At 39.8% G+C, this 20,685-nt stretch overlaps 1 protein-coding gene across 1 annotated transcript in view; it reads right to left on the bottom strand.

Moving 5' to 3' along the window:
• Window positions 1–20,685, bottom strand: part of PODXL (podocalyxin like) — a 238,120-nt gene that overhangs the window by 96,758 nt on the left and 120,677 nt on the right. Inside the window, exon 3 of the mRNA XM_053716395.1 lies at window positions 14,342–14,637. Coding sequence (XP_053572370.1) covers window positions 14,342–14,637 — 296 coding nt within the window. The remainder of the gene's footprint in view (window positions 1–14,341; window positions 14,638–20,685) is intronic.

The raw sequence follows: 20,685 nt of genomic DNA, 5'->3' as shown, positions 1-20,685 counted from the left end.
AGTGTAGAGTTCAGCCTCCCACCTGACACATCCCACCCCCTGATCCCTCCCAAACAGCTCCCTTCCCTCCCCCACCCCACTATTGTCCCCGCCATCTTAAGTACTGGCAGAAAGTCTGCCAGTACTAAAATAAAAGATTTTTTTTTTTTTAAAAAGAAAAAAAAAAAAAGCATATTTACATATGCTGTGTTTAGGATCCCCCTTAGCCCCCAACCTCCCTGATCCCCCCCAAAACAGCTCTCTAAGCCTCCCCCTCTGCCTTATTGGGGGCCATCTTGGGTACTGGCAGCTGTCTGCCAGTACCCATTTTTCACAATCAAATATTTATTTAATTTTTATTTTTTGTTATTTCCCCCCACCCCCCCCCCCCCCGACCAACCCCCACCACCTAAATACCGAATAAGGTGGTTTTTTTTAAAATTACTTGTCCCACTTTTATTTTGGGACACATTTTTTTCTGTAGTGCAGCGGTCCCCACCCGGTCCCTGCCCCGGCGCGCCCCCGCGCGCGCCCCCTCGTGCACGTGCGCGCGCCCCCGCGCGCGCCCGGACTTGCACGCCCACGATCCCGCCCCCCTCCACATGACAAGGGCCATCGATGGCCGCCACCCACCTCCCACACCGGCTCCCACCCACCAACGATACCGGCCATCGATGTCCGGTGCAGAGAGGGCCACAGAGTGGCTCTCTCTGCATCGGATGGCCATCTAAGGTTATTGCAGGATGCCTCCATATCGAGGCATCACTGCAATAACCGGAAAGCAGCTGGAAGCGAGCAGGATCGCTTCCAGCTGCTTTCCACACCGAGGACGTGCAGGGTACGTCCTCAGGCGTTAACTGCCTTTTTTTTGAGGACGTACCCTGCACGTCCTCGGTCATTAAGGGGTTAATGACCACAGCACTTTTCCATTTTCTGTCCGTTTGGGACCAAGGCTATTTTTATATTTTTTCGGTGTTTGTGTTTAGCTGTAATTTTCTTCTTACTCATTTACTGTACCCACACATATTATATACCGTTTTCTCGCCATTAAATAGACTTTCTAAAGATAACATTATTTTCATCACATCCTATAATTTACTATAAAAAAATTATAAAATATGAGGAAAAAATGGAAAAAAACACACTTTTCTTTCATGTAATTGGCAAGAGTCCATGAGCTAGTGACATATGGGATATACAATCCTACCAGGAGGGGCAAAGTTTCCCAAACCTCAAAATGCCTATAAATACACCCCTCACCTCACCCACAATTCAGTTTTACAAACTTTGCCTCCTCTGGAGGTGGTGAAGTAAGTTTGTGCTAAGATTTCTACGTTGATATGCGCTTCTCAGCATTGTTGAAGCCAGATTCCTCTCAGAGTACAGCGAATGTCAGAGGGACGTGAAGGGAGTATCACCTATTGAATACGATGATTTCTCTAACGGGGGTCTTTTTCATGGGTTCTCTGTTATCGGTCGTAGAGATTCATCTCCTGCCTCCCTTTTCAGATCGACGATATACTCTCAAATTTACCATTACCTCTACTAAGAACTGTTTTAGTACTGGTTTGGCTATCTGCTATATGTGGATGGGTGTCTTTTAGTAAGTATGTTTTCATTTACTTAAGACACTCTCAGCTATGGTTTGGCACTTTATGCAAATTATATAAAGTTCTAAATATATGTATTGTACTTATATTTGCCATGAGTCAGGTTCATGTATTTCCTTCTGCAGACTGTCAGTTTCATATTTGGGAATTTAAACACTTTAAGAAATGTATTTCTTACCTGGGGATTAGTCTTTTTCAATTTGACTACTTTTTGCATTTGTGGGTATTTGACGGGTGCGTCAAATGTTAGACTTTATTGCGTCATTTTTGGTGCGAACTTTTTTGGCGTGGGAAATTACGTTTTTGACGCAACTTTTCCGGCGTCATACGTGACATCGAGACCTTTTCACATGGCGGCATCATTAGTGACGCAAGTGTGTCATTTCCGGTCATTTTTGTCGCCAAAAAAGTTTACGTTACGTTGTGCGTCATACTTGGCGCCAATTTTTTTCATTATTTCAATACCCCATTGTTGTTTGCCTCCTGCATTCTTTTCTATCAAGAGGCCTATGCTTTTGCATTTTTTCCCATTCCTGAAACTGTCATTTAAGGAAATAGATAATTTTGCTTTATATGTTGTTTTTTCTCTTACATTTTGCAAGATGTCTCAATCTGATCCTGCCTCTGAAGTTTCTGCTGGAACATTGCTGCCTGACATCGGTTCTACCAAAGCTAAGTACATTTGTTGTAAAATTGTAGAAATTATTCCACCGAATGTCATTTGTAATAGATGTCATGATAAACTTTTACATGCAGATAGTGTTTCCATCAGTAATAGTACATTGCCAGTTGCAGTTCCTTCAACTTCTAATGTGCATGATATACCTGTAAATTTTAAAGAATTTGTTTCTGATTCTATTATGAAGGCTTTGTCTGCATTTCCACCTTCTAATAAACGTAAACGGTCTTTTAAAACTTCTCATTTAGCTGATGAAATTTCAAATGACCAACAACATAATAATTCATCCTCTTCTGATGAGGATCTATCTGAAACAGAAGATCCTTCCTCAGATATTGACACTGACAAATCTACTTATTTATTTAAAATAGAGTATATGCATTCTTTATTAAAAGAAGTGTTAATTACTTAGGATATTGAGGTAACCAGTCCTATTGACGTTCAGTCTAATAAACGTTTAAATGCTGTTTTTAAACCTCCTGTGGTTTCCCCAGGTGTTTTTCCCATTCCTGAGGCTATTTCTGATATGATTTCTAGGGAATGGAATAAGCCAGGTACTTCCCTTATTCCTTCTTCAAGGTTTAAGAGATTGTATCCTTTACCAGCAAAATCTATAGAGTTTTGGGAAAAGGTCCCCAAAGTTGATGGGGCTATTTCTACTCTTGCTAAACGTACCACTATTCCTATGGAAGATAGCACTTCCTTTAGGGATCCTTTAGATAGGAAACTTGAATCTTATCTAAGGAAGGCCTATTTATATTCAGGTCATCTTCTCAGACCTGCTATATCTTTGGGTGATGTTGCGGCTGCATCAACTTTCTGGTTGGAAAATTTAGCGCAACATGAATTGGATTTTGACATATCTAGCATTGTTCGCTTACTGCAACATGCTAATCATTTTCTTTGTGATGCAATTTTTCATATAATCAAAATTGAGTTAGATCCATGTCTTTAGCTGTATTAGCTAGAAGAGCTTTATGGCTTAAATCTTGGAATGCTGATATGACATCTAAATCTAGATTACTATCTCTTTCTTTTCAAGGTAATAATTTATTTGGTTCTCAGTTGGATTCTATTATTTCAACTATCACTGGAGGAAAAGGAGTTTTTTTGCCTCAGGATAAAAAACCTAAGGGTAAATCTAAGGCTTCTCACCGTTTTCGTTCCTTTCGTCAGAATAAAGAACAAAAACTCAATCCTCCTCCCAAGGAATCTGCTTCCAGTTGGAAGCCTTCCTCAAATTGGAATAAATCCAAGCCATTTAGGAAAGCAAAGTCTGCCCCTAAGTTCGCATGAAGGTGCGGCCCTCATTCCAGCTCAGCTGGTAGGGGGCAGATTAAGGTTTTTCAAGGATTGTTGGGTAAAATCTGTCCAAAATAATTGGATTCAGAGCATTGTCTCTCAAGGGTATCGAATAGGATTCAAAGTAAGACCTCCTGTGAGAAGATTTTTTCTCTCACGCATCCCTGTAAATCCAGTAAAAGCTCACGCTTTTCTGAATTGTGTTTCAGACCTGGAGTCTTCAGGTGTAATCATGCCAGTTCCTCTTCAGGAACAAGGTTTGGGGTTTTATTCAAACCTATTCATTGTACCAAAGAAAGAAAATTTTTTCAGACCAGTTCTGGATCTGAAAATTTTGAATCGTTATGTAAGAGTACCAAATTTCAAGATGGTGACTATAAGGACTATTCTGCCTTTTGTTCAGCAAGGACATTATATGTCCACAATAGACTTGCAGGATGCATACCTTCATATTCCGATTCATCCAGAACACTTTCAGTTTCTGAGATTCTCTTTTCTAGACAAGCACTACCAATTTGTTGCTCTTCCATTTGGCCTAGCAACAGCTCCAAGAATCTTTTCAAAGGTTCTGTGTGCCCTACTATCTGTAATCAGAGAACAGGGTATTGCGGTGTTTCCTTATTTGGACGATATCTTGGTACTAGCTCAGTCTTTACATACTGCAGAATCTCACACAAATCAACTAGTGTTGTTTCTTCTGAAACATGGTTGGAGGATCAATTTACCAAAAAGTTTCTTGATTCCTCAGACAAGGGTCACCTTTTTAGGCTTCCAGATAGATTCAGTGTCCATGACTCTGTCTTTAACAGACAAGAGACGTTTAAAATTGGTTGCAGCCTGCCTGCACCTTCAGTCTCAGTCATTCCCTTCAGTGGCTATGTGCATGGAAGTTTTAGGTCTCATGACTGCAGCATCGGACGCAATCCCCTTTGCTCGTTTTCACATGAGACCTCTACAGCTTTGTATGCTGAATCAATGGTGCAGGGATTATACAAAGATATCACAATTAATTTCCTTGAATCCCAATGTACGACACTCTCTGACATGGTGGATAGATCACCATCGTTTGGTTCAAGGGGCTTCTTTTGTTCACCCAACCTGGACTGTGATCACAACAGATCCGAGTCTTTCAGGTTGGGGAGCTGTTTGGGGATCTCTGACAGCACAAGGGGTTTGGAAATCTCAAGAGGCGAGATTACCAATAAATATTTTAGAACTCCGTGCAATTCTCAGGGCTCTTCAGTTCTGGCCTCTACTAAAGAGAGAACCATTCATTTGTTTTCAGACAGACAATGTCACAACTGTGGCTTATGTCAATCATCAGGGTGGGACTCACAGTCCCCAAGCTATGAAAGAAGTATCTCGGATACTTGCCTGGGCGGAATCCAGCTCCTGTCTAATATCTGCGGTGCATATCCCAGGCGTAGACAATTGGGAGGCGGATTATCTCAGCCACCAGACTTTACATCCAGGGGAGTGGTCTCTCCATCCAGATGTGTTTTCTCAGATTGTTCAGATGTGGGGGCTTCCAGAGATAGATCTCATGGCCTCTCATCTAAACAAGAAACTTCCCAGATACCTGTCCAGGTCCAGGGATGTTCAGGCGGAAGCAGTGGATGTGCTGACACTTCCTTGGTGTTATCAACCTGCTTACATCTTTCCGCCTCTAGTTCTCCTTCCAAGAGTGATCTCCAAAATCATCATGGAACAGTCTTTTGTGTTGCTGGTGGCTCCAGCATGGCCACACAGGTTTTGGTATGCGGATCTGGTTCAGATGTCCAGTTGCCTGCCTTGGCCACTTCCGTTACGGCCGGACCTACTATCTCAAGGTCCGTTTTTCCATCAGGATCTCAAATCATTAAATTTGAAGGTATGGAAATTGAACGCTTAGTTCTAAGTCATAGAGGTTTCTCTGACTCAGTGATTAATACTATGTTACAAGCTCGTAAATCTGTTTCTAGAAAGATTTATTCTAGAGTTTGGAAGACTTACATTTCGTGGTGTTCTTCTCATAAATTCTCCTGGCATTCTTTTAGAATTCCTAGAATTTTACAGTTTCTTCAGGATGGTTTGGATAAGGGTTTGTCTGCAAGTTCCTTGAAAGGACAAATCTCCGCTCTTTCTGTTTTATTTCACAGAAAGATTGCTATTCTTCCTGATATTCACTGTTTTGTACAGGCTTTAGTTCGTATTAAGCCTGTCATTAAATCAATTTCTCCTCCTTGGAGTCTTAATTTAGTTCTGAAGGCTTTACAGGCTCCTCCATTTGAGCCTATGCATTCTTTGGACATTAAACTACTTTCCTGGAAAGTGTTGTTCCTTTTGGCTATTTCTTCTGCTAGAAGAGTTTCTGAGCTATCTGCTCTATCTTTTGAGTCTCCTTTTCTGATTTTTCATCAGGATAAGGCAGTTTTGCAGACTTCTTTTCAATTTTTACCTAAGCTTGTGAATTCTAACAACATTAATAGAGAAATTGTTGTTCCTTCCTTGTGTCCTAATCCTAAGAATTCTTTGGAGAGATCCTTACATTCTTTGGATGTGGTAAGAGCTTTGAAATGTTATGTGGAAGCTACTAAAAATTTCAGGAAGACTTCCAGTTTATTTGTTTTATTTTCTGGTACTAGGAAAGGTCAGAAAGCTTCTGCTATTTCCTTGGCTTGAAACTTTTGATTCATCAAGCTTATTTGGAGTCGGGTCAAACCCCCGCCTCAGAGAATTACAGCTCACTCTACTAGATCAGTCTCCACTTCGTGGGCTTTTAGGAATGAAGCTTCAGTTAATCAGATTTGCAAAGCAGCAACTTGGTCCTCTTTGCATACATTTACTAAATTCTACCATTTTGATGTATTTGCTTCTTCGGAAGCAGTTTTTGGTAGAAAAGTTCTTCAGGCAGCTGTTTCAGTTTGATTCTTCTGCTTTTGATTTAAGTTTTTTTTTTCAAAGTGAAAATAACTTATTTTTTGGGTTGTGGATTATTTTTTCAGCGGAATATGGCTGTTTTTATTTTATTCCCTCCCTCTCTAGTGACTCTTGAGTGGAAGACTCCACATCTTGGGTATTGATATCCCATATGTCACTAGCTCATGGACTCTTGCCAATTACATGAAAGAAAACATAATTTATGTAAGAACTTACCTGATAAATTCATTTCTTTCATATTGGCAAGAGTCCATGAGGCCCACCCTTTTTATGGTGGTTATGATTTTTTGTATAAAGCACAATTATTTCCAAATTTCCTTTGTTGATGCTTTCTACTCCTTTCTTTATCCTCCCACTGCTTGGCTATTCGTTAAACTGAATTGTGGGTGTGGTGAGGGGTGTATTTATAGGCATTTTGAGGTTTGGGAAACTTTGCCCCTCCTGGTAGGATTGTATATCCCATATGTCACTAGCTCATGGACTTTTGCCATTATGAAAGAAATGAATTTATCAGGTAAGTTCTTACATAAATTATGTTTTTCTAACTTTGACCCCTAAAATCTGTTACATATCTACAACCACCAAAAAACACCCATGCTAAATAGTTTCCAAATTTTGTCCTGAGTTTAGAAATACCCAATGTTTACATGTTCTTTGCTTTTTTGCAAGTTATAGGGCAATAAATACAAGTAGCACTTTGCTATTTCCAAACCACTTTTTTTCAAAATTAACACTAGTTACATTGGGACACTGATATCTTTCAGGAATCCCTGAATATCCCTTGACATGTAAATATTTTTTCTTAGAAGACATCCCATAGTATTGATCTAGGCCCATTTTGGTATCTTTCATGCCACCATTTCACTGCCAAATGCGACCAAATAAAGAAAATTGTTCACTTTTTCACAATTTTTTAAAAAAACTTTAGGTTTCTCATTGAAATTATTTACAAACAACTTGTGCAATTATGGCATAAATGGTTGTAAATGCTTCTCTGGGATCCCCTTTGTTTAGAAATAGCAGACATATATGGCTTTGGCGTTGGTTTTTGGTACTTAGAAGGACGCTAAATGCCACTGCGCACCTCACGTGTATTATGCCCAGCAGTGAAGGGGTTAATTAGGGAGCATGTAGGGAGCTTGTAGGGTTAATTTTAGCTTTAGTGTAGTGTAGTAGACAACCCCAAGTATTGATCTAGGCCCATTTTGGTATATTTCATGCCACCATTTCACCGCCAAATGCAATCAAATAAAAAAAAAAACTAAAATTTTTCACAATTTTAGGTTTCTCACTGAAATTATTTACAAACAGCTTGTGCAAGTATGGCACAAATGGTTGTAAATGCTTCTCTGGGATCCCCTTTGTTTAGAAATAGCAGACATATATGGCTTTGGCGTTGCTTTTTGGTATTTAGAAGGGCGCTAAATGCCGCTGCGCATCACAGGTGTATTATGGCTAGCAGTGAAGGGGTTAATTAGGTAGCTTGTAGGGAGCTTGCATGGTTAATTTTAGCTTTAGTGTAGAGATCAGCCTCCCATCTGACACATTACACCCCCTGATCCTTCCCAAACAGCTCTCTTCCCTCCCCCACTCCACAATTGTCCCCGCCATGTTAAGTACTGACAGAGAGTCTGCCAGTACTAAAATAAAAGCTATCTTTGATTTTTAGATTTTTATTTTTTAAGCATATTTACATATGCTGCTCTGTAGGATCCCCCCTTAGCCCTCAACCTCCCTGATCCCCCCCAAACAGCTCTCTAACCCTCCCCCTCTAACTTATTGGTAGCCATCTTGGGTACTGGTAGCTGTCTGCCAGTAACCAGTTTACAATAAAATAGATTTTTTTTTCTGTAGTGTAGCTTGCCACACCTAAAGACCAACCCCCACACCTCCCAGATCCCTTAGATTCTTTTTATTAATCTTTAATTTCCCCCTCTCTGCCACTTTTTCGTAAATATTTTTCTGCAGTGTAGCGGTTCCCACCCGCTCCCTACCCGTGCACGTGCCTGCCCCCCCCATGCACGTGCGCGTGTCCGTACGCGCCCCCGGCTACACCCCCCACGATCCCGCCCCCCCCTCTGCTACTAAGAAGGTGGCTCTCTCTGCATCGGAATGATAAAAATATTTCAGAGACTGAGGACGTGCAGGGTACTTCCTCAGGTCGTTAAGTGTATTTTTTTGGAGGACGTACCCTGCACGTCCTCGGTTGTTATGGGGTTAAGCCTGGCCCACCAGAAAGAAGGCCTGAGCTAGTAATTAGAAATTAAACAAAATGTGTTTAACGTTTACTGTTAAACAGAAAATTTGTCATTCACTTTGTTGAAAATAGACCATTGTATGGATGCAGGGGCTTAACTAGATTTCGCTGGGCCCCAGGGCAAAGGTTGTGGTTGGGCCTACCATTTCAACAACCATTTCTTGCTATTTGCAGCCAAAAAGGAGGAGGAGCTGCTTCTTTGTGACTGCAAGATACCTTTCTGACTTGGTTAGCCTGTTCAAGAGGAAATGTACAGTTTTTCTGTGCCACAACACTGTAGCGGCCATCTTGAAAACCCTGCCACCATATTGTAAACCAATAGCAGGGCCTGGATGTTGCCTCTTGAGGTTGGGCCCGTTCTCAGTTGAGACCGCTGAGACCCCTGTAGTTAAGCCCCTGTGTAGATAGATATCCTCTTTCTCCAATCCCCCTTGGGATAGAAAAAACATGCTGGTTCTCTTATTTTCTTTCTCTTTTAATCTGTTTGTAATTTTGTTTGTTCAGTTCACTTTCTTTGTATATACAATGCAGTGTAACTATTTTGTTTTTGTTCATAATAAATATTACGTTTTTCTTTCATCTAATATCTGAACGATGTTATTCATCACTGGACATTCTTCATTTATACAGATTTTTTGTCAAATTGTTATTTTTCTGACTCCCCAGTTCTGGCTGTTAGCAACAGAGATAAATGCAGGTTGTTTTTAAGGGATATGCTACCCAAATGCTGAATAACTTGAAAGTGATTTAGAATATGGGTAACATGTCCATTTAAAAGGGTATTTTTGGTCATTTTCTGGGACTAGTATAGACTACAGTGTGGTTTCTTTTTTTGTGTTTAACCCTTACTTTCACAAAATCGGGTAACTCGTGATATAATACTTGTTGCTTGCCTCAGTATGTTTTCTATATTTACTGTTCATAGAAAAAATTTAATATCAAGTAACATGAACTCAAGTAAATTCATAGCCATGCCCAATGAAACATATTCGGCTAAATTTAGAGTTTGGCGTTAGCCGTCAAAACCAGTCAGTCAGGAAAGGGTCTAACGCTCAATTTACAGCTGCGACTTTTCCATACTGCAGATCCCCCTACGCCATTTGCGTATCCTATCTTTTCAATGGGATCTTTCTAACGCTGGTATTTAGAGTCTTGGCTGAAGTGAGCGTTAGAAATCTAACGACAAAACTCCAGCCGCAGAAAAAAGTCAGGAGTTAAGAGCTTTCTGGGCTAACGCCGGTTTATAAAGCTCTTAACTACTGTGCTCTAACGTACACTAACACCCATAAACTACCTATGTACCCCTAAACCGAGGTCCCCCCACATCTCCGCCACTCTATTAATTTTTTTTAACCCCTAATCTGCCGCTCCATACACCGCCGCAACCTACGTTATCCCTATGAACCTCTAATCTGCTGCCCCTAACACCGCCGACCCCTATATTATATTTATTAACCCCTAATCTGCCGCCCCCAACGTCGCCTCAACCTACCTACAATTATTAACCCCTAATCTGCCGACCGGACCTCACCGCTACTATAATAAATGTATTAACCCCTAATCCGCCTCACTCCCGCCTCAATAACCCTATAATAAATAGTATTAACCCCTAATCTGCCCTCCCTAACATCGCCGACACCTAACTTCAAGTATTAACCCCTAATCTGCCGACCGGACCTCACCGCTACTCTAATACATTTATTAACCCCTAAAGCTAAGTCTAACCTTAACCCTAACACCCCCCCTAAGTTAAATATAATTTAAATCTAACGAAATAAATTAACTCTTATTAAATAAATTATTCCTATTTAAAGCTAAATACTTACCTGTAAAATAAACCCTAATATAGCTACAATATAAATTATAATTATATTGTAGCTATTTTAGAATTAATATTTATTTTACAGGCAACTTTGTATTTATTTTAACCAGGTACAATAGCTATTAAATAGTTAATAACTATTTAATAGTTACCTAGTTAAAATAATTACAAAATTACCTGTAAAATAAATCCTAACCTATGTTACAATTAAACCTAACACTACACTATCAATAAATTAATTAAATAAAATACCTACAATTACCTACAATTAAACCTAACACTACACTATCAATAAATTAATTAAATACAATACCTACAAATAAATACAATTAAATAAACTAACTAAAGTACAAAAAATAAAAAAGAACTAAGTTACAAAAAATAAAAAAATATTTACAAACATTAGAAAAATATTACAACAATTTTAAACTAATTACACCTACTCTAAGCCCCCTAATAAAATAACAAAGCCCCCCAAAATAAAAAATGCCCTACCCTATTCTAAAATTAAAATAGAAAAGCTCTTTTACCTTACCAGCCCTGAAAAGGGCCTTTTGCGGGGCATGCCCCAAAGAATTCAGCTCTTTTGCCTGTAAAAAAAACCCATACAATACCCCCCCAACATTACAACCCACCACCCACATACCCCTAATCTAACCCAAACCCCCCTTAAATAAACCTAACACTAAGCCCCTGAAGCTCTTCCTACCTTATCTTCACCACACCGGGTATCGGCGATTGGTCCAGGCTCCAATGTCTTGATCCAAGCCCAAGCGGGGGGCTGAAGATGTCCATGATCCGGTTGAAGTCTTGATCCAAGCGGGAGCTGAAGAGGTCCATGATCCGGCTGAAGTCTTCATCCAAGCGGGAGCTGAAGAGGTCCATGATCCGACTGAAGTCTTCATCCAAGCGGGAGCTGAAGAGGTCCATGATCCAGTCAATCGGATTGAACTTAAATCTGATTGGCTGATTCCATCAGCCAATCAGATTTTTCCTACCTTAATTCCGATTGGCTGATAGAATCCTATCAGCCAATCGGAATTCGAGGTACGTCATCTTGACCTTAAAGGAATCGTCATTCGTCGGGAAGTCGTCGGTAAAGATGGATGTTCCGCGTCGGCGGGATGAACATGTATCCGGAAGAAAGAAGATTGAAGATGCCGCTTGATAGAAGACTTCAGCTGGCTCATGGACCTCTTCAGCTCCCACTTGGATGAAGACTTCAGTCGGATCATGGACCTCTTCAGCTACCGCTTGGATCAAGACTTCAGCCGGATCATGGACATCTTCAGCCCCCCGCTTGGGCTTGGATCAAGACATAGGAGCCTGGACCAATCGCTGATACCCGGTGTGGTGAAGATAAGGTAGAAAGATCTTCAGGGGCTTAGTGTTAGGTTTATTTAAGGGGGGTTTGGGTTAGATTAGGGGTATGTGGGTTGTAATGTTGGGGGGGGGGTATTGTATGTTTTTTTTTTACAGGCAAAAGAGCTGAATTTTTTGGGGTATGCCCCGCAAAAGGCCCTTTTCAGGGCTGGTAAGGTAAAAGAGCTTTTCTATTTTAATTTTAGAATAGGGTAGGGCATTTTTTATTTTGGGGGTCTTTGTTATTTTATTAGGGGGCTTAGAGTAGGTGTAATTAGTTTAAAATTGTTGCAATATTTTTCTAATGTTTGTAAATATTTTTTTATTTTTTGTAACTTAGTTCTTTTTTCTTTTTTGTACTTTAGTTAGTTTATTTAATTGTATTTATTTGTAGGTATTGTATTTAATTCATTTATTGATAGTGTAGTGTTAGGTTTAATTGTAGGTAATTGTAGGTATTTTATTTAATTAATTTATTGATAGTGTAGTGTTAGGTTTAATTGTAACTTAGGTTAGGATTTATTTTACATGTAATTTTGTACTTATTTTAACTAGGTAGCTATTAAATAGTTATTAACTATTTAATAGCTATTGTACCTGGTTAAAATAAATACAAAGTTGCCTGTAAAATAAATATTAATCCTAAAATAGCTACAATATAATTATAATTTATATTGTAGCTATATTAGGGTTTATTTTACAGGTAAGTATTTAGCTTTAAATAGGATTAATTTATTTAATAAGAGTTAATTTATTTCGTTAGATTTAAATTATATTTAACTTAGGGGGGTGTTAGTGTTAGGGTTAGACTTAGCTTTAGGGGTTAATACATTTATTATAGTAGCAGTGAGGTCCGGTCAGCAGATTAGGGGTTAATTATTGTAGGTAGCTGGCGGCAACATTGTGGGGGGCAGATTAGGGGTTAATAAATATAATATAGGGGTCGGCGGTGTTAGGGGCAGCAGATTAGGTGTTCATAGGGATAATGTAGGTTTGGATCAAGACATAGGAGCCTGGACCAATCGCTGATACCCGGTGTGGTGAAGATAAGGTAGGAAGATCTTCAGGGGCTTAGTGTTAGGTTTATTTAAGGGGGGTTTGGGTTAGATTAGGGGTATGTGGGTGGTGGGTTGTAATGTTGGGGGGGTATTGTATGTTTTTCTTTTACAGGCAAAAGAGCTGAATTCTGTGGGGCATGCCCCGCAAAAGGCCCTTTTCAGGGCTGGTAAGGTAAAAGAGCTTTTCTATTTTAATTTTAGAATAGGGTAGGGCATTTTTTTATTTTGGGGGTCTTTGTTATTTTATTAGGGGGCTTAGAGTAGGTGTAATTAGTTTAAAATTGTTGTAATATTTTTCTAATGTTTGTAAATATTTTTTTATTTTTTGTACTTTAGTTAGTTTATTTAATTGTATTTATTTGTAGGTATTGTATTTAATTAATTTATTGATAGTGTAGTGTTAGGTTTAATTGTAGGTAATTGTAGGTATTTTATTTAATTAATTTATTGATAGTGTAGTGTTAGGTTTAATTGTAACTTAGGTTAGGATTTATTTTACATGTAATTTTGTACTTATTTTAACTAGGTAGCTATTAAATAGTTATTAACTATTTAATAGCTATTGTACCTGGTTAAAATAAATACAAAGTTGCCTGTAAAATAAATATTAATCCTAAAATAGCTACAATATAATTATAATTTATATTGTAGCTATATTAGGGTTTATTTTACAGGTAAGTATTTAGCTTTGAATAGGTTTAATTTATTTAATAAGAGTTAATTTATTTCGTTAGTTTCAAATTATATTTAACTTAGGGGGGGGTGTTCGTGTTAGGGTTAGACTTAGCTTTAGGGGTTAATACATTTATTATAGTAGCAGTGAGGTCCGGTCGGCAGATTAGGGGTTAATTATTGTAGGTAGCTGGCGGCGACATTGTGGGGGGCAGATTAGGGGTTAATAAATATAATATAGGGGTTGGCGGTGTTAGGGGCAGCAGATTAGGTGTTCATAGGGATAATGTAGGTTGCGGCGGTGTACGGAGCGGCAGATTAGGGGTTAAAAAAATATGCAGGTGTCAGCGATAGCAGGGGCGGCAGATTAGGGGTTAATAAGTGTAAGGCTAGGTGTTTAGCTCAAACAGCCCCATTGTTTCCTATGGGAGAATCGTGCACGAGCACGTTTTTGAAGCTGGCCGCATCCGTAAGCACCGCTGGTATTGAGAGTTGCAGTGGCGGTAAATATGCTATATGCTCCCTTTTTGGAGCCTAACGCAGCCCTTCTGTGAACTCTCAATACCAGCGGTATTTAAAAGGTGCGGGAGAAAAAAAGCCAGCGTTAGCTACGCGGGTCGTTACCGACAAAACTCTAAATCTAGCCGATTGTCTGCTTACTGAGGAGAGTTGTAGTTTTACCTGAATAGCATCTTCAGTCAATTTGACTTTTGAGGTTGATGAAGGTATTGCAATAGATGGTTGTTTGGAAACAGCTGTGGAATAAGAGCTTTTCATTGTAGTTTGGCTTAAGCCATCACCCTTTGGTAGAATGTTTGGAAGAGTAGACAATGTTGAAAATGAAGAGGTAAAACCACTGGGTTTTATAGATGTTGAATCATTTTGTTTCTCTTCTGCACTTTCTGTGACTGTAGTGTTGGTGCCTGGATCAGATGTAGTGTTCGAACTTGACTTGACTTCTGGAAGCATTGTGGGAACTGTAATTCAAACAAATTAAAAATAATAACTTATATTGACTTTGCTGTACTTTAAGAGTTTACTAAGGGGGGCTTTAAATGAAGATGTGATTATAAAACTGAGTACATACACTGTGGTTTGACAAATTTACAACAAGCTTAAAAGGACAGTAAACAATTGATAGTTCATGTGTATAAAACACACATGAACTAGAACTGTTTCACTGTATTGCAAGATTGCAAAAAGCTGAAAAAAACTGAGATAAGGGGCGGCCTGCAGAGGCTTAGATACAGGCAATCTTAGAGGTTATAAAGTATATTAATATAACAATGTTGGTTGTGCAAAGCTAGGGAATGGATAGTTAATGTGTTATCTATCTTTTTAAACAATAACAAATCAAGTAGACTGTCCCTTTAACTTATCATTGTAAAACTGTTGAACATTTTAGACAGAATACTTCATCTGTGTGTATGATAACTATTTCCCCAAATTGTAATAATGTGCACAAGAATAGAAATGTTACCAAACTCTTTTTGCATTTGGCCTCCAAAGAACAATTAAAATAAGAGAATGCCAGCCATGAATTATAAATGCAATTTACTAACAAAAGTAAACCAATAAAAAGACAAACTATAGAAATATGTAATCAGCAATAGCAAAAATAATTGTGTTAATAAATCAGTGATCAACTACTTATGCTACGTCATAAATATGCACCGAGTGATTAAACCAAACCTATTACCAAATGAAAGACAATACAAAAACTTTATTTACAATTATTTTATACAAATAACAATTTAAACAGTAACTGCACCAGTGTCTGTGTGAAGCAGCCTGGAGATAAGCATCAGTGCCCTTGGCCTTTTCACTATGGGCTCTATTTATCATCCTGTGGCAGAGAGGGGCGTAAATATTCGCCCCTGTGCGCTTGGCTTCTCCTCTGGTGGTCAGCATTTTGCTGTCCGCATTTACCATGAGCGCTCCTGTGCTCTCTTGTGCAACCCCGCCCCCCTGCCCACATACAGCCAATTACACTCGGGCAGGAGCTGTCAATCTCAGATTGAAATTCTAAGAGGTGGAGAAGAACAGGGCAGGGAAGCAGCGGTCAAAGGGGGGAGAAGGGCTTGATAAACCGAGCCCTATGTGTGAGGCATTTATTAATGTGCTTGGAACAATTACTGCAGTATAAGGCAATAAGAATAATTTGCAATATGAAATTTGGATAAGCTTCACACAATTTAGCTATGCAAGAAAAATATATTATCCTGATAACAAAATATTATCATGCCAGTCTATTTTACCGGCATGGGCCTAGTTTTCATTGAGGTTGTAAAGTCTGAAACTGGTGGTAAAATAAAAATCTTTAAAGGAGATAAAGGTTTTTATCATCCGTGTCCAAAGTTTACCACCACAATGGAAAAAAAGCTCACGGCCAGTATTTTTAAGGTTCAGGTCAAAGCTGAAAATAAAGAATAAATACAGAAATAAAGATGCTATCATGGTGAAACGTCTTCTAAGTGTGGTGGAATCTTATTATAAGCAAATTATGTTTCTTTCCAAAGATATGGAGAGTCCACAACATCATTTAATTACTAGTGGGAATATCTCTCCTGGCCAGCAGGAGGAGGCAAAGAGCACCACAGCAAAGCTGTTAAGTATCACTCCCCTACTCACAATCCCCAATCATTCTCTTTGTGAAGTTTTGTTGTCCGAAGAAATGAATTCCTTTTTTTGGGTACTTTTCCCTGCAAGCAAGGATTTAGGTTTAGCTGAGTCCACGTCAATCTCTTTAGTAGAGTAGTGGTAGCTTTTAAGCAGTTAGGAAGTTGTGAGGTGGTCCTTACTTTATTTCCAAACATATTGCTGCCCTTGTTACAGAAATCCGAAATTGGCTACTCTGTTATTTCTTTTTTTTCTACAGTCTCTGTAAGGAGTATGTGTCCTTTCACGCCTTGTGAGCTGTCGTCCTGTCTGACATTTGGATTGCAGGTAAGTGCTTTTGTCTTCTAGGTATTGGAGACTTGCGCTTCAAGAAGATTTTGATGCAATTTATTTTTGGGACATTTTATATCCTTTAGTTATGTTTTTCTTGGCAGGGTGCAGGCACTGGTGACTTGGAGACTGAAGGGTAAATAAGGGCTTTCAGAATGTATGCTTAGCCTTTATTTTTATTTCTCTTGTATCTTTTATATGGGGGCTTGTGTGTGCACACACAAGTATAGAGCTTGCAGCTGCATGCAGGTCACAGCGTTTAATTCACTTTAGTATGTGCAGACAGTGAATATGCCGTTCAGACCTTTTTCTCTCAAGATCTGGGCGTGTTTTTGTACAGAACGTTCTATTTTAAAAACATGTTGCCGGTCTTTTTGTAGAAGCACGGGCTTTTTATTCAGCTGCGTTGTTGTTTGGGCCGGATGGTCATGTGACCCACTCTTCCGCTTTCAGTTTACTAAGCTGAGCGGAGTCTTTGTTTTTTCCAGCATTACTGATTCAGTGTGTGAGACAGGAAGGTTCTGTGTATGGTTCTCCTTTCGATTTTTGACTCCGGAGGTCAGATAGGGCATTCCAGTATATCTGGGACATAGAGGTAGCCTGTATTTGATATTGTTGTTGTTTTTTTTTTGTTTTTTTTTGGTAGCGTTTTTTTAGCTGTAAGTTTAAACGTTCCTCTTAAAGTGACAGTATTTTCTTGTATTCAAACAATTTTTTTCTTTTTTCTAAATTGTTTTTTCTTGGGGGAATTTTTTATATGCTATATTGATATGGTCAAGAATCCCCTGCTTGTGATAGATGCCTGTTATGCCTTGAGGCATAAATTGCTTTGTCTATACAATTCTATGCTGTTTGCTTAGATAAAGCTTTGCAAAATAAAGATAAATTGTTGCCCTCTGTGCCCAATGAAGTCTCTCAGGTTAATGCTATTCAAGCAATGTCACAGCTTTCTCCTCAAACGTCCCAAGCCTTAATGGCGTCACATGCAGTGCCCTGCAGTTCCTCTCAATCTCCTGGAGGGGTATATTTGCAAGCAGATTTTTTCTGCACATATATCTTCTGCGGTATCTGCAGCATTATCTGCTTTTCCTGTATTGGGAAAACGCAAGAGTAAAACTAAACACTTATCAGATAGTAAAGTATCTGTTTAAGCTGCTGATACGCAGGTTGTCCCCCCTCATAAGTCTGATGGGGAGGATACCTCGGTATCTTCTGAGGGTGAAATCTCAGATTCAGACAGTGTAATTCCTTTGCCTGATACTGAAGAGGTAAACTTCAGATTTAAGCTTGAACACCCTCGTGTACTATTGAAGGAGGTATTGACTAATTTGGACGACTGATTAATCTGTTGTTGTCAAGAGATTTATGGCGCATGGTGCCTAAAGTAGAAGGGGCTATTTCTACTCTGGCTAAGAGAACTACAATCCCTATAGAGGGTAGCTGTTCCTTTAAGGATCCCATGGACAAGAAGCTGGAGGCTTATTTCAAGAAGATGTATGTTCATCAGGATCTTCAATGGCAACCTGCAGTTTGTATTGCCACAGTAGCGAGTGTAGCATCATATTTGTGTGATGTGATTGTCTGAGTCTATTATAGTAGAGATTCCGTTGGAGGAGATCCAAGATAGGATTAAAGCTCTCAAATTATCCAATTCTTTTATTTCTGATGCTAACATGCAAGTTATTAGACTGGAAGCCAAGATGTCTGGCTTCACTATCCTAGCCTGCAGGGCTTTGTGACTTAAATTTTGGTCAGCTGATGTTACCTCCAAGTCCAAACTTCTGGCACTTCCTTACAAGGGTAAAACCTTGTTTGGACCCAGTTTGGCAGAAATTTCTGAGATTACGGGTGGGAAGGGGTCTTCTCTACCTCAAGACAAGAAGCATAGACCTAAAGGACGTCAAAGTAATTCTCGTTCCTTTCGAAACTTCAGAGGTCAAAAGTCTTTTTCTTCCTCTTACAAGAAGGAACAGTCCAAGTCTTCTCGGAAACCCAATTAGTCTTGGAACAAGGGAAAGCAGTCTAAAAAGTCCACTGCTGAGTCTATGTCAGCATGAAGGCTCTGCCCCCGGTCCGGGATCGGATCAAGTGGGGGGCAGACTTTCCCTGTTTTCTCAAACATGGATACGAGATGTCCCAGATCCTTTGGCTGTGGACATAGTTTCTCAGGGTTACAAAATAGAATTCAAATCTTGCCTTCCTAGGGACAGATTTCACCTCTCAAGATTATCAACAGACCAGGTAAAAAAGAGGCATTCTTGAACTGCATTCAGGACCTTTTCACCCTGGGAGTGATTGTTCCAGTTCCAGTAAGGGAACAGGGTCTGGGATTTTATTCAAATCTGTTTATGGTTCCCAAAAAAGAGGGAACTTTTAGACCCATTTTGGACCTAAAATGTCTCAACAAGTTTCTCAGGGTACTGTCCTTCAAGATGGAAACCATTTGTTCCCTTTTTCCTTTGGTTCAAGAGGGTCAGTTTATGACAACTATAGACCTGAAGGATGCGTATCTTCATGTTCCCATCCACAGGGATCATCACAAATTCCTGAGATTTGCTTTTTTAGACAAACACTTCCAGTTTGTGGCCCTTCCATTTGGCCTTGCCATAACTCCACAACAGAATTTTCACAAAGGTTCTAGGGGCTCTCTTGGCAGTGATCAGGTCTCGAGGAATTGCTGTGGTGCCATACTTGGACGATATATTTGGTGAGGCACTATCTTTTCAACAAGCAAACTCTCATATAGAGCTCTTGTTGTCTTTTCTACCTTCCCACGGTTGGAAAGTGAATCTGGGAAAGAGTTCCCTTGTTCCAGCTACAAAGGTGACTTTCTTAGGGACTATACTAAATTCCCTATCTATGAGAATTTATCTGACAGAGGTCAGAAAATCCAAGATTCTTTCCTCTTGTCTCTCTCTTTAGTCTACTGTTCAACCATCAGTAGCTCTATGTATGGAGGTATTTGGTCTGATGGTCGCTTCCATGGACATCATTCCCTTTTCTCAATTACATTTGAGAGCTCTGCAGTTATGCATTCTCAGACAATGGAATGGAGACCATTCAGATCTGTCTCAGAGGATAGATCTAAATCAGTCGGCAAGAGACTCTCTCCCGTGATGGTTTTCTCAGCAGCATATTTCTCCGGGCACATGCTTCCGGAGACCTTCCTGGGTGATTGTGACCATGGATGCCAGCCTGTTAGGCTGGGGAGCAGTTTGGGACTTGTTAAAAGTGCAGGGTCTATGGACTTGGGAGGAGTCTGCTCTCCCCATAAACATCTTGTTGAGAGCAATTTACAATGCTCTAATGACTTGGCCTCAGTTGTCTTTAGCCCAGTTTATCAGATTCCAGTTGGACAACATCATCTCAGTGGCTAACATCAACCACCAGAGAGGAACTCGGAGTTCCTTAGCCATGAAGGAGGTGGCTCGGATTATTCAGTGGGCGAAAGCTCACAATTGTTGTCTATCTGCTATCCACATTCCAGGAGTAGATAATTGGGAAGCGATTTCCTGAGCAGACAGACATTTCATCCGGGGGAGTTGGCTCTCCATCCGGAGGTGTTCTCCAGGATAACCCTCAAATGGAGGGTTCTGGAGTTGGAACTGATGGCATCTTGGCAGAACGCCAAGTTTCCAAGGTACAGTTCAAGGTCAAGAGATTCGTTCAAGGTCAAGAGATCCGCAGGCCACTCTGATAGATGCTCTAGCGGTTCCTTGGGTGTTCCGTCTAGCTTATCTGTTTCCTCCATTTGCACTCCTTGCAGGAGTGACTGCTTGTATCAAACAGAAGAGAGCATCAGTAATTCTTATAGCTCCTGTATGGCTTTGCAGGATCTGGTATGCAGATCTAGTGAAGATGTCATCTCTACCACCTTGGAGGTTACCTCTGAGGAAGGACCTTCTAACTCAGGGTTCGTTCCTCCATCCAAATCTCATTTCTCTGAAGCTGACTGCTTGGAGATTGAACACTTAGTTCTGTCTAAGCATAGTCAGTCATTGAGACTATGATCCAGGCTTGCAAGCCTGTTACTCAAAATATTTACCATAAGGTAGGGCGTAAATACCTTTATTGGT

The sequence above is a fragment of the Bombina bombina genome, chromosome 6 (genome assembly GCF_027579735.1).
Source record: "Bombina bombina isolate aBomBom1 chromosome 6, aBomBom1.pri, whole genome shotgun sequence".
NCBI classification, from domain to species: Eukaryota; Metazoa; Chordata; class Amphibia; order Anura; family Bombinatoridae; genus Bombina; species Bombina bombina.
This window is presented reverse-complemented; position numbering and strand designations above follow the sequence as displayed.